Source organism: Pongo abelii, chromosome 11 (assembly GCF_028885655.2).
Source record: "Pongo abelii isolate AG06213 chromosome 11, NHGRI_mPonAbe1-v2.0_pri, whole genome shotgun sequence".
NCBI classification, from domain to species: domain Eukaryota; kingdom Metazoa; phylum Chordata; class Mammalia; order Primates; family Hominidae; genus Pongo; species Pongo abelii.
The window spans coordinates 113,266,192-113,280,765 of NC_071996.2; the positions used below are offsets into that span (position 1 = coordinate 113,266,192).

Below are 14,574 nucleotides of genomic sequence, written 5' to 3' on the forward strand. Positions count from 1 at the left end.
ATATATAAAACTGTACAGCAGCCTGTGTGGTCAGTTTTCCAGTTATGCCCTCTCCTGGTAACATTGAAAGTGTTAGAGAAGCATCTGAACAGAGAATATGAAGGCACAGAAGAAGGTCGAGTTTAAAACAAGAAAAGCTAAGGAAATGAGAATGTGAGCTCAGGATTATTGTAGCTTTGTGAACTCTTCTTATCCTGACTTCTAGGTAGGATTAATCATGTACTTTGTGCGAACCCCCTGCGAGTGGGGGATGGATGCCATTTCAGCCACTCTGACATTCCTGTGGGAGGTGGTGGGTTACGTGGAGGGCCTCTTCTTCAAGGATCTCAAGCAGACGATGAAGAAGGAGCAGTGCGAGGTGAAGCTCCTGGTGACCGCTTCAATGCCAGGTAAGCCACTAGTACTTTTTAGTAACATAACTTAAAAAAAAATTATGAATAGCCCTTTGAAAGACTAAGAGGCTCTTTCATTCATGAGAAAATTTTCAGAGTTCTAACTCCCAGTATTGAGTGCTTCAAAGAATTTTTGTTTAATATAATCAGAGGAAATACAATAGACCCTTTAAAAAGTCAGCGGTTGCCAGCTGAAAAGGGAGACTCAGAACTGAGATCCGCATGAATCAGTCCTTGAAGGGCTGCCAAGGTTGAAGATTTATTTAAGTCTATCGCAGAGAGCCAGCTGAACTGAAAGCTTGTTTGAGTGAATTTTTGGCAGTGCAAGGAGAATAATATTGTTTGTATGGCATGGACTCCAGTCCTTTGTAAACTCCATGAGAGAGGACTTTATGAAAAATTGGAAAAGGGGAAAGCAGGAAGAAGGAGCATTACAAAAGAACATGAAGCGTGATGTAAACTCAAGATACGGTTCCTTTTCACTTCAGATAGCTTGTTTTGCCTTAAGACAAAGATTTTGACAATTCTTTATCCTTGTGCAGTGACTAAGAATATTTGAGATGATACATGTATTGAAATAAAAGTGAAAGACAGAATTATGTAGAAATGAGAACACAGGTTCTCGCAGCAAAAAAGCCTGTGTTTAAATCATAGCACTGTCATTTATTAGTCACATAACTAGTATTAACTGTGAAGAGGTACATCATTTCTCAAAGCTTTCTTTCCTTGTGTATAAAATAGGGATATAATTCATACTTCACAATTGTGAGGAATAAATGAGTTGAGATATGTGAAATACTTGCTGCCATACCTGGCTCATGATAAGCATTCGATGAATGGGAATTGTGTATGTATATATTCTGTAGATTATCCAAAAAAAGTGATCAGTTTTTATTACAGCAAAGAAACTCCTATTTTTAACATACTTAAAAACAACTCACTAAAAATCGAGGTATATCATAATGTTCACAAAGATTTGTAATTAATGAATGAAGTAGAATAAATATTGTCTCAATCAGCCAAGAAGAATACAGAAAATGTAGCTTTCAGCTACATTTCAAGTACATGTTTTAGTTTTGCTAATATCCCTGTTTATATTTTCTTAACTTTTATTGCCTGGTCACCTCATCTAGAAAACAGGGATGTATTACTTGTTGAAATGTTTGAGGTTTGAATTCTAACTCTTCCACTAAATAAATACGTCTCTTAAGTTATTCCATTTCTCTTTTTCCTCATTTGTAAGATAAAAAATCATAACACCCACATCATGAGGTGGCTATGAGATTTAAATACAATTATGCATGTAAAAGACGGGTAGAAGTATTGAGAACTTGGCCGAGCACGGTGGCTCACTCCTGTAATCCCTGCACTTTGGAGGCCGAGGCGGGCGGATTGTTTGAGGTCAGGAGTTTGAGACCAGCTTGGGCAACATGGTGAAACCCTGTTTCTACTAAAAATAAAAATTTTATAAAAGTATTGGGAACTCCATACCTATCACTTTTAGTAAGTGAATATATTTAAAATACATATGTATTAATCTTAAACTTCCAGGTTAAAAATAAATAAATAAAATATATATGTAACTATGAATTAAGAATTGTAATTAACAGTAAAAACATCAGCTTATTGATAATATTTTAATATTTTATGCTTTAAAATACAAATTTTCTATAGTAAAAGTCAGTTTATTATTCTTTTTATCTTCCGTAGGTACTAAAACCTTGGTAGTTCACGGACAGAATGAGTGCGATATCCCAACCCAGTTACCAGTCCATGAAGACACTCAATTTGAAGCCCTGTTGAAGGTAGGAATGACTTTTAACAGAAACAATTTTTAAGGACAATGCTATGGCCACCTCACTGAAGATCCATTTTAGAATAAAATGGCATTTTTCTGTCTTTAAATGGATGTATGCATTTCTTTACTCTTCTAAAATCTGCCCCACTATTATTTCCTTATGCTATTTCCTTCCATAATTTTCCCCATTTCTACTGACTTTAGTCAGTAAACTTTTAGTAATCTGATTTTCAGGAACATAGTTCTGGGCCCAGATGTAAGTAGAAGAGACCTCTGGAAAAAAAATCAACTTTTCCAAACTCGTGCATCTTATTTCAGTAGAAAGGGTCATTACTACTCCTTTTGGCCTCACTCAGCCATCTCCAGAGAATTTCTAAGGCCCAACTTCAACAAATACTCCCTTTTTATACTCACGATGAATGGTAGGATAGCAGGAAGGCAAACAGAGTATATTCAAACGCTGCCTTCACCACAACCAGTGTGACCTAAATCAAGTGATAAGACTTCTCTAGTCTCAGTTTCATTTTCAACAGTACTAAGATACTAGTTCAGGCTATACAAGTTATCTATGCCTAGTATATAGTATATAATGTGCACAGTGCATGATCGTTTATATTATTCTTAAATGTTTCTCAAACATACTTTCTTCCTGATGCTGAGACCAGTAGGTGCCACTGTTCCTCCACAGTCCATCACTCAGTCTGAATTATAATTGTGCATCTTTGGGCACTATGAAAGCAGATGGTCTATATCACATTATCAGTCTTTATCGTACCATTCTTTGGATAACTCTGTGTGGGTATATATGCAGCCATGGTGTGTGTATATATATGTATATATATATGTGTGTGTGTGTGTGTGAGTATACACATATATACACATACATATCTAATGTATACAATTTATATAAGACATCTATATATATAGATAATTCTCGTAAGAGGTTACCTCGTTTTTTCAAAATTTGTATCTGTCAACTTTCTACCTAGCACATAATATCTTCCTGATAAACATTTATTAAAATTTGTTGCTATTGTTCTAGGAGTGTCTGGAGTTTTTTAATATCCCAGAATCCCAGTCAACACATTATTTTCTTATGGATAAACGATGGAACCTTATCCACTACAATAAGGTGAGACACCAGTAATGACATCCCCGTTGAGTTGTGCCAAAGGCTTATCATGCCTACCTGAGGGTGGCTCACAGTCAGGGAGGCATCGCTGTTTAGAAGGTAATAGTATGGCCACCTGGGTCACACCATCTTACTATCAGTGGGGCTTTTGACTGGCGACTTCACCTTTCTACCCTTTGGTTTTCTTGTGTGTAAAATGAAGGTAATGATAATGGTATTCATGCTAGAGCAGTTGTAATAGTTAAATGAGATAAGCTAGATAAGACACTTAGTTACTGATCATTATTACATGAAAAATTACATTGCCCGTATAATACCTGTGTGTGTCTATTTGGAATTTGAATGCTGTTTTGCATCTCTTTCCTACCATGTTAAATAAGACCATGCTGATCTGATCTAATGAGCAGAAGAGGCCTCAGGATGCTCGCTGACATCACTTTACAGTGATCTTCCAGAGTGTTGTTTAGTACATCGCCTTTAGCTGCTTTTCTCCTGGCATAGCATCCTAGTGCTTAGACCTTTGGGTAAAGAAGAAATGAGAAAAAATGTTTAATCTTTTGAACTCTTTTTTTTTGTCTCTTTATGTAATCCACACAGACCTATGTTCGCGATATTTATCCTTTCCGGAGGTCAGTATCTCCCCAGCTGAACCTTGTACATATGCATCCAGAGAAGGGACAGGAGCTCATTCAGAAACAGGTGTCTGACCATGTCAGTTTTATTCCATGGTTTTGTCACGTTGTTGGAGTAGATATGTTCATACGTTGCCAACTTTGAGATTTTATGATTCCATTTTGACCCTCTCTGGAGACAGTAGTTGGCCCTTACTCAACAAATTGTTCCCCCAAATAGTGTAGGATTTACAAATTGGATCATTGCTTAAAGGTATTAAGAAACACTCACTTGGAGTAGTGTAATGATGAATTATTGAGTATAAATAATAGAAATCTTATAATTTATTTACCTATTATTTTCTATATGTAGATTTTCATTTCACATTTCTATAAAATTGTATTGGAAATATACATAATGTAGCTATGTAAATTATCCCAGTGGTTTACACTAGCTGGCTACAAAGTAAAAGGGGTCACTCTAGTATGCTTGAAAAAAAAGCATTAAACTAAAGTTCAAAGATTTGGACTTCATCCCAGTTCTGCCTCTAACCAGGGATCTGACCTTGGGCATGTTATTAATTTCTCTTGAAACAGGAAGAGATATAGTCTAGCAGCTGTACTTAGGTTTAAGGTTGAAGAACAGAATAATATTCACATTTAATCTCAAATCAGACTTTGAGCTTAAGGAAAGTCACTAATCTGCATGCAAAATATAGCTTTAGTACACAATTCTAAAAATGATACAATTTTAATATTGCATATTTATTACATTCATTTTAAAATACCATCTTTAAAGAATTTCAAGATACTTGATCATTTCAATTTTCTGTACATATCAAGGATAATAATTTGGCATCAAAATATCCAAAAATATCTTCATGAAATGAGTGAGAATGGCATAGAATTAGACCACTTAAGTAATTAAAAATATAGCTACCATTAACTACCGACATTCTATTTAAAAGAAAGAAAATACTGAATGTGTTGCGAGGTGTGAGATGTTGGGAAAAACTGTTAGATCTTAAATATAAACAATTTCTAAAACAATTCTCCCCAAATTACCCCAGTCCGTGATTTTGGGATAAGATAATTGAAACCCTAATCAATAATGGTGCTTCCCTAGTCTCTGTCTGTGTGTGTGTGTGTGTGTGTGTGTGTGTCCGTTCATCATGTTTAAGAACAAGTTTTCAAAGAATGCCATCAAATGGAATTCTTGCTCTGATGTACGCTTCAAGTTAGAGCCTTAAGACTTCTAAGTTCCTCAGGGAGATTATAATATGGAAGCCTATGAGTCTGGCTCAGAAGTTTCCTCAGTAGCTACTCGCTGCATATAAACTTCGTAATCATCAAGAGAAAAGGACCTGAGAACCAAGAGCCCCATGTTTATGCCCTCTAAACTCAGAGCACCAATCAAGGACCTATGAGCTTCTGTCCCAAGATAGGGTTTTCCTGGATCTCACATCAGTCTTTGTTTTTTTAAAGACAAACCCGGAACTCCCAGGAAACAGCTTCAGGCATTGGTGGCAATGGTAGAAGCAATTGGAACTGACTGACTGACTGACCCTGTTAATGAAGGTCTTCCACATTATAGCATCCAAACAAATAGGCTCTATTTAATATTGAACTAATCTTGACAATGCTTGCCTTATGCTCCTCTCCAGCCTAAAACTCCGTAAGGAACATTTCCTTCTGTAAAGCAGGCAGAAGGAAGTAAGAGGCAATTAAGAATTGTTTGCTCTTTCTTGTGGTAAAGGAAAAAAAACACGTCTCCCTCATTTCACTTTTTCCCCTTTTCCCACTTTATCAACCCAGTTTGCCATTAAAGGTTTTCCTTTAGTTTTTTCACTCTATAAATCTGGAGTTTCTAATTCTCCTTTTTGTCTGCTCCTGCTTTTGTTTTCTCCAGGTGTTCACCCGCAAGCTGGAAGAAGTAGGGCGGGTATTGTTTCTCATCTCCCTGACCCAGAAGATCCCCACAGCCCACAAACAGTCCCACGTCTCCATGCTTCAGGAAGATCTCCTCCGCCTGCCCTCATTCCCTCGTAGTGCTATTGATGCTGAGTTTTCACTCTTCAGCGATCCTCAAGGTATCAAACAAGGAAACATTGCCTCTCTGGGGCTTTTTCTAACGCACTTGGTTTTTTTTTGTTTTTATTGTTTTTTTTAATATTATTATTATTATACTTTAAGTTTTAGGGTACCTGTGCACAACATACAGGTTTGTTACATATGTATACATGTGCCATGTTGGTGTGCTGCACCCATTAACTTGTCATTTAGCATTAGGTGTATCTCCTATTAGCACTTGTTTTGTTCTCAAATGGAGAGCATCTGAATCAGCAGACAGTGCTGTAAAACCAGTGCTTCTCAGATCTGAGTGTGCACAAGAGACCCCTGAAGGACTTGTTGAAACACAGATTGCGGGGCCCTACCCTCCACCTCTGGGTTTCAGGATGGGGCTCAAGAGTTTGCATTTCTAATAAGTTCTCAGGTGATCCTGATGCTGCTGTCCCAAGTACCACATTTTGAGAACCACTGCTCTAAGCTAATCATCAGCAGTTGAAGCGTGGGTAGGATGGTGTTGTTAGGGTATGAGAATACCTGACTAAACAAAGACCAGGTATTTGTGTGAAGTTCAAAAAGAGGCAAAACTCATCTAGAATGGCAGAAATCAGAATGGTGGCTGCCTCTGGATTTGGAGGGAATGAATTTCCTGGAAAGGGGCAGAAGAGTGATGAAAATTGTCTGTATATTGATGGAATGTTGTTTACATGAGTGCATAGTGCATATTTTTGTCAAAATTCAATGAACTCTACATTTAAGATCTGTGCATTTTACTCTAAATAATACCTCAATTGAGAGAAAGAGACAGAGAGACACAGAAAGAGACCCACTTTGGAGCCTCGCTCTGTTACTCAGTTATTAATTTGAGACAATTTACTTAAATTAGCATCCCTGTGTTTTATTGCCGTCATCCAGAAGCTTCAGACAGGCTGGGCAAGGTGACTCATGCCTGTAATCCCAGCCCTTTGGGAGGCCCAGGCAGGCAGATCACTTGAGGTCAGGAGTTCGAGACTACCCTGGCCAACGTGGCGAAACCCTGTCTCTACTAAAAATACAAAAAAAATTAGCTGGGCATGGTGGTGGGCACCTGTAATCCCAGCTACTCAAGGGTCTGAAGCATGAGAATCACATGAACCCAGGGGATGGAGGTTGCAGTGAGTCGAGATTGCGCCACTGCACTCCAGACAGAATGACAGAGCGAGCCTCCATCTCAAAAAAAAACAAAAAACAAAAAACAAAACACTTCAGCTTCAGCAGGAGTAGATAGAGCTCTAGCTTCTGACCATTAATTAAAAGACCAAGCAGTAGTCCCATCCCTGCCATTTTCTAGCTGAAATAATTTATTTTTCTCCAACCGACGCTTATTTAGCAGTAAAACACTGCCAATGCCTGCTCTGCCTTACCCACAGTTAAAGAGGTGATGATGAAAGTCCATGGAGAAATGGGAAGTGCTGTATGAAAGCCAGTAATATCATGCTGGAAAACATTTCAGCAGTAGATCTTCACATCCTGGAGCTGGAACAAACGGAGAACAGCAGCGCCTTGGGTTTGATCACCTCTCATGCTGACAGGATTGGTGCGGGGCTAATTCTGTCTCTGCTGTTTCATGTTCTCACAGCTGGAAAGGAACTGTTTGGCCTCGACACTCTTCAGAAAAGCTTGTGGATCCAGCTGCTGGAGGAAATGTTCCTGGGCATGCCGAGCGAGTTTCCATGGGGAGACGAAATCATGCTTTTCCTCAACGTTTTTAACGGGGCTCTGATCCTCCACCCAGAAGACAGTGCCCTGCTCAGGCAGTACGCTGCCACTGTCATCAACACCGCGGTGCACTTCAACCACCTCTTCTCTCTCAGCGGCTACCAGTGGATTCTCCCCACCATGCTGCAGGTGCCCAGAACCTCCTCTCCCAACCAGAAAATTAACATAAGTACTGCTCATATCTAGCCATTCAACTAGATCTGTACTGAAACTTTTTAATGATGGTGTTATCATCTTCTTTTGTGACAACAGAAGGCAACAAATGAAATCCCCCCATAAATTTGCAAGAGTTCACGATATTCCTTTCTACTCTGAGAGCCCCAGACTTGGGATATGCTTTCCCATTTCCTCTAGGACAGTGGTTCTTAAGTTGTAGTCCCTGGGCCAGCAGCATCAGCATCAGCTGGAACTTGTTGGAAGTGTACATTCTGGCCAGGTGTGGTGGCTCACGCCTGTAATGCCAGCACTTTGGGAGGCCAAGGTGGGAGAATCTCTTGAAGTGAGGAGCTTAAGACTAGCTTGGGGAACATAGCAAGACCACATCTCTAAAAAGAAAAAAAATTTTAAGGAAAGAGAAATGCACATTCTTGGAGCCCATTCAGGTCTACTGAATCAGAAACTCAGGGATCAGAGCCCAGTAGTTTGTGTTCTTACCAAGACCTTCAAATGGTTTTGATGCCCTAGAACAGGAATCCTCTACCTCCGGGCCATGAACCAGTACTGGTCTGTGGCCTGTAAGGAACCCCCACCCCTAGATTTTCATAGGAGCCAGAACCCTATTGTGAACTGTGCATGCAAGGGATCTAGGTTGCACGCTCCTGAATCCAATGCCTGATAATCTGAGGTGGAACAGTTTCATTCCGAAACCTTCCCCCCAACCCACCCTGGTCCATGAAAAAATTGTCTTCCATGAAACCAGTCCCTGATGCCAAAAAGGTTGGGGACCACTGCCCTAGAAAGTTTGAGAACTTCTGTTCTTGAGTCACATGTATGGCAAGTGTTTAGCTGATGTTTCTCCCAAGAGATTCCCTGACCTCTAACTGAACAGAGATTTTCATTCCCAGTAAATATGGTGTGATGGGATTGGAGAAGGTAATTTAGCAGTAACAATTTTTATTTACTCGTGTCTAACGTATAGCTGGCTACATTTCAGAGTATTAAATAAAATCAGGCAGGGCCCAGGGGCTCATCCTAGTTCTCTATTTTTGAGGAAGTTTTGATAAAAATTATGATCACAACGCATACAAAGTGAAGTTTGCTCAACCTATGGAGGCAAGAAAGTTACTATCACAGGACTCTCTTCCCCATTTTTAGATAGTTGCAATTTTCTCTATTTTTTTAGTAAGTTTTTTTTTTTTTACTGATTACCAAAAGCAATTATGTTCATTACAAAATTCAAAAGATGAAGAAAGTTTAAAGAAAAAATAAGGATCACCTAAAATCCTTTCTCCCAGGTAATCATTGTTTATACTTCCAAATCCTGGCACTCTTTCCTACACACACACACACAACATACACACACACCACACAGAATTATATATTTTCAAGTTTGTAACCTAGTTTTTTCATACAACACTAAGAATATCATAGGCATTTTATATAGCTACATTTAACCTTACAGCATTTTTAAAATTACTGCACAGTATTCTACAGTTTGTATGTACCATAATTCACTTAACCAAGAAATATTTATGAATAATTTGTCTCATATTTTCCACTGTTATAACCAGTCTTGCAGCAGGCCTTCTTATGTATGCATGTTTATACATGTGTCTAGTCCTTTCCTTGGATAAATTCCTAGTCACAAACTTCCTGGAAAAAAAGTATGTTTAGATTTTCAGCATTTTGAGGTGTATTACTAAATTTATCTAGAGAAAGTTTATGCCATTGTACATTCCTCTCTACCAGTTTACAAAGTTAGCCATTTCCCTCCAAGCTTCCCATGACCATGAGTTTTAAAAGCGAGTACAACTTTGATGCTTTATTAAGGCATTTTTTGAATATCTGGCTTTTTTCCATAGGTGTACTCCGACTATGAAAGCAATCCCCAGCTGCGTCAAGCCATCGAATTTGCCTGTCACCAGTTCTATATTCTACACCGGAAGCCCTTTGTGCTCCAGCTGTTTGCTAGTGTGGCCCCTCTCCTGGAATTTCCTGTAAGTAACCTCTGTGGGAAGAAAAATGAAGACCAACAAAATGAGAAAAGCAAAGGTTATTTATTAGAGCTTACTATGGCAAGGGAGTTGGCTACCATCACTTGTGTTTTGGCAGAGATGCAAAGGCAGGCAGAGGAGTGGGAAAGCTGTATAGTGAAAAAAGGGGAAGCTTCAGTTATGTCCTGATTGGAGCTATTGGCCTGGGGAAGCTGCAGGTGAACTAACTAGTAGTTGGGCATCTTATATGATGGGTTAGGGGTGTATATTGGGCTTTCTCTGGTTGGTCCTAAGTTGGAAGCAGGGAGAAAAATTAGGAAAGCTCTCAGTTATTATGCAAGTCCTGGTTACTTTGGGTCAGTTGTTACAGAGGTTATTGTTTGGTTACCACTGGAGATAGTGGCCTGACTTCCTACAAGCTTGACTTAGGCTGGCTTCCTGAGCTGGTTATTGTAGACAATGGGTTGGTTTCCTGAGCAGGTTGTTGCAGGTTGTGGGTCAAAGTTCTATTTTTATATATGATTTAGTCATTGACAGTTTGTATATTCAGTCTCTCAGCTCTCTTTCTTTAACCACTGTGAGACATGCATACCATAAATAATATTTCTTTCAACAAGCATGTCATTTCTCTTCAACATTCTTCTTCAGCTTTCATCTCAGCTCCTAACATGTAAATAGACCAACTCTACAGTTTTTTAAATATTCAATTCATAAAAGAGATGGAAAGTAGAAAACGGTAAAAGGAAGATCTTTTTGTCACTCTCTACTACCTACCCTGCTTTGTTTTTCTTTTTCTTCAGAGATTTTACCACCATATCACATGTTATATGTATTTGTTTCATTAACATGAATTTCTACCACACTCAACCAACAGCATTTAATCTTCATGAAAGCAAGACCTTTGTATGCTTTTGTCTTTGCTTGTTTGTTTGGTTTTAGTTATTGTTGTATTGTTGTTTTATTTGCATTTTGGTTTTGGTTTTCTATAACCTCAGTGTATAGCCTGGTGCCTGGCACAGAAGAACTTCATAAGGATTTGTTGTTTCAGTGAATTATTTAAAGTCATTTTAAATAGATTTAAAATTGTAAGTATCTCCATGTGGAGATACATTATCAAAGAAGACCTGTGAAATTCCCAGGGTTGTTAATTAAAATAAGCATATGTTCCCCAAACATATTTGTAGTATTCAACCAATCAATTATAGAAATTTTCTTAGTTCTACCTTCTTCAATTAAAGGAACCATTGATATGAACTTTTTGGAAGTTCATATATTGCTGTATTTTTATGAGCTTTTACAAATACCTCTTTTGTTCTAGATTAGAATTTAATAGATCCCTTAAAAGTCAGGTGTACCACTCCAAAATCATACCACAGCATTGCTGAATCCAGAATTACGTAAGCTGAATTCCAGGTAGATGTTGTACTTGTTACTGGTAATAGCATTTATAAAATTTGAATTCCTGTCAAGTTATAGTTGTACTGTGGTGAGAGTCAATAAACTAAAATTGTTTTTCTTTATCAGGATGCTGCCAATAATGGGCCCAGCAAAGGTGTGTCAGCTCAGTGCCTGTTTGACTTGCTGCAGTCCCTAGAGGGAGAGACCACCGACATATTAGACATCTTAGAGCTGGTCAAAGCTGAGAAGCCTCTCAAGTCTTTAGGTAAAAGCAAAACTTGCTTTGACATTCTTTTTCTCACTGCAGTTGTTAAATATAAATATATATATATTATACACACGTGTATATTTATATGTGTGTATATATATAACTAAATCAAAGTAGCAAAAATAAATGGAACAGTAGTAGAAATTGAATGAGTACATTTTTTTTCTTAAATTTCTTATGAATCCTAAAGAGTAAGGAATTCTCTGCCATGAAAACTATATTAAAATGATGCTCAGTAGACCACTGCTCAAGCGCTGCAGTTTTCAGAAAGTTGGGTTATCTTGGGTAATTCTAAGTGAATAACCCTCTAAAATGCTCTTTTATTATCATGGAATGTGTAGAACTAGAGATAACTCAAGGGTAAAGCCTCAACCTTAGACAATTTAAATGCCCTTCAGTGTCTTCTATTATCTGAGATTTTTTTAAACACTCCAGAAAAGTATTTTTATTTTACATCTGATTGTTCAAAACTAGAAAACAGAATTTCATTCCCTTGAGATGAAGAAGTTAATAGTTTTCACAGTGTAGGAATAAAATTTAACAAGAAAAAGCTACAGTATATACTGGAATGATAACATTAGAAGTAATAGGTGCTTCTTTATCTCCTGCTGAATCCACTCTAATAGTGTGCCTTTACTTTTTGTTCCTTCAGATTTCTGCTATGGAAACGAAGATCTGACATTTTCTATCAGTGAAGCCATTAAGCTCTGTGTCACTGTGGTGGCGTATGCTCCCGAATCATTCAGAAGGTATCTGCAGCCCTTTATTCTGTGCCTTGTGATAAGTAAATATGGCAGAGAAAATAAAATTGAATGAATACAAAGGTTATGCTGATTAATATCAGTCTAACATTCTGACAAGTAAGCTTTTAAAAACTAAATTTAGGCCAGGTGTGGTGGCTCACACCTATAATCCCAGCACTTTGGAAGGCTGAGGCAAGAGGATCCCTTTAGCCCAGGAGTTCAGGACCAACCTGGGCAACATAGTGAGACCGTGTCTCTACAAAAATTCTAAAAAATTAAAAATTAGCCAGGTGTAGTGTTGTGCACCTGTAGTCCCAACTTTGTGGGAGGCTTGAGGCAGGAGGATTGCTTAATCCCAGGAGGTCAAGGCTGCAGTGAGCTGTGATTGTACCATTGCACTCTAGCCTAGGCAACAGAGTAAGACTTTGTCAGAAAAAAAAAAAAAAGAAAAAGAAAAAAGAAAGGAAAAGAAGAAACAAAGTTTAGGAAACATAGCATAGGTTCTGGAGAACAATAGTAAATCTTCATTCATTTGAAATCCCTTAATTTGAATTTTGTGTAGATGCTAAGGTATTTAGTCTTGTTAGAAAATATTTTTCCTCACAAGTAATGTAAATTAGTAGCAAACAAAATTTCATAACAGATATTTATTTAAGAAAACTCCTTTCATGGGGCAATAAGAATTTCTGTAACACAAAGGGCAAGAATATCAATCTTGCCTTCATTTTGCCAAGTGCAAAGAATTCAAAAGACTCACATGAAGAGTGAGTCATCCCAATTCAAAGATGTTGGCTCTGGTCTGAGATTTAAATCTGATCTATTAAAAGTTGTACTCTGTTGCCAAGCTCTTCCAGGAAGAAGGAAGCAGCCAAACTGATTATGCCCAATATATCTTTATATATTTGCCCTGCACCTTAAGCCTGTTTCTCTCTGCCATAAGAGAATGAATAAGGGCCAAGAGGAGCCGGGATTTTTATTAATTGAACTCTTTTTACTGGAAGGACACATGAGGAATGAGTAAGAAGTGTTTTCCCCAATATTCTCGAATTTTTGTCTTCTTGAGCAGTGGGGAGAAAAACAGTATGCCTGTGGTCAGGCACGGATGTGGCTGTGGCCTTCAGGAGAACAAAGATGCAGGATGGTCTCATTTCTGATATCAGGGTATGGAGGGGACTTCCTACTCCCACTTTCTTGCTCTTCCTATAATACCACAGATCTAGAAAAAGTTCCAGAATGGATCAAATCCTGCATTAAGTTAGCTCCAAACCCATTGTATACATGACTGTAAACATCTTCTCTCTACTCTATTTGCCATTCCAAGTGTGTTCAGCTACGTTGTTAACCAGATATGTCAGATATTCTGCAATTGAGACACTGCAATAATAAAATGCATACAGCTTCTCCAATATTAAAATTCCTGCAACATAGAGAACACCTAAGTTTGACTAAAAAATTCTCCCATTTCAAATTTTACCAAATTTCCAGAGTCATAAAATTCTCTTTCAAGTCAAAATTCAAACACATTGAAATCAAAAGGTGTTAGAGTTCACAATCAAATTCCCTTGTCATTGTGAGTTAAAAGCCAAAGTCTAATATTGTTAAGTTAAATTAGAATTTTTTTAATCCTCCCTAATTTTCCATTCTGTCAGTTTAAACCAGATGACATCCTGATGTCTCTGTAAGGTCAGGGTTTCTTAAGTAGTGGTTCCCTGGGATATCGCTCATGGGAATAAGTAACATACCTACAGGACTTCAACATTTGTAACAGCAAGTCTCTGTTGTACTTAATTTTTTTAAAAAAGTATTTTATTTAAGTGTAACATTCACATAAAACACTAAAAAATCATAATTTTACAGTTCCATGAATGTTCATAATGTTATCACATCTACATAACTACCACTCAGATTGAAAAATCAGATAGAGGCACTACTATCCTGATTTCTAACATGATAAATCAGTTTTGCCTATTTCTGAAATCTGTTTAACTGAAGTAGTATGGTAGCTACTGTTTAATGTCTGACTTCTGTCATTCAGTATTATTTCATGAGATTCATTCATATAAATGTGTGTAACAGTAGTTGATTCTTTTTCGTTCACTTATAATAGTCATAATAATTGTATGACTATGTTACTATTTATTTATTTCTTCTCTTGTTATCAGGCATTTGTGTTGTATCTAGTTTGAAGGTATTATAAATAAAGCTGCAATGAATGTTTTTGTATATGTCTTTGTACACAAATATTTATGCATTT

The 14,574-nt window shown here is 37.6% G+C and overlaps 1 protein-coding gene across 11 annotated transcripts in view; it reads left to right on the forward strand.

Annotated features, from left to right (window-relative positions):
• Positions 1-14,574, forward strand: part of UNC80 (unc-80 homolog, NALCN channel complex subunit) — a 229,246-nt gene that overhangs the window by 162,059 nt on the left and 52,613 nt on the right. For all 11 annotated transcript variants that reach the window (XM_054549776.2, XM_054549783.2, XM_054549777.2 and 8 more), the window contains 9 exons: positions 206-389; positions 2,103-2,197; positions 3,233-3,322; positions 3,920-4,021; positions 5,843-6,023; positions 7,619-7,887; positions 9,780-9,914; positions 11,436-11,574; positions 12,230-12,326. In XM_054549776.2, the coding sequence (XP_054405751.1) occupies positions 206-389; positions 2,103-2,197; positions 3,233-3,322; positions 3,920-4,021; positions 5,843-6,023; positions 7,619-7,887; positions 9,780-9,914; positions 11,436-11,574; positions 12,230-12,326 (1,292 nt within the window). The remainder of the gene's footprint in view (positions 1-205; positions 390-2,102; positions 2,198-3,232; positions 3,323-3,919; positions 4,022-5,842; positions 6,024-7,618; positions 7,888-9,779; positions 9,915-11,435; positions 11,575-12,229; positions 12,327-14,574) is intronic.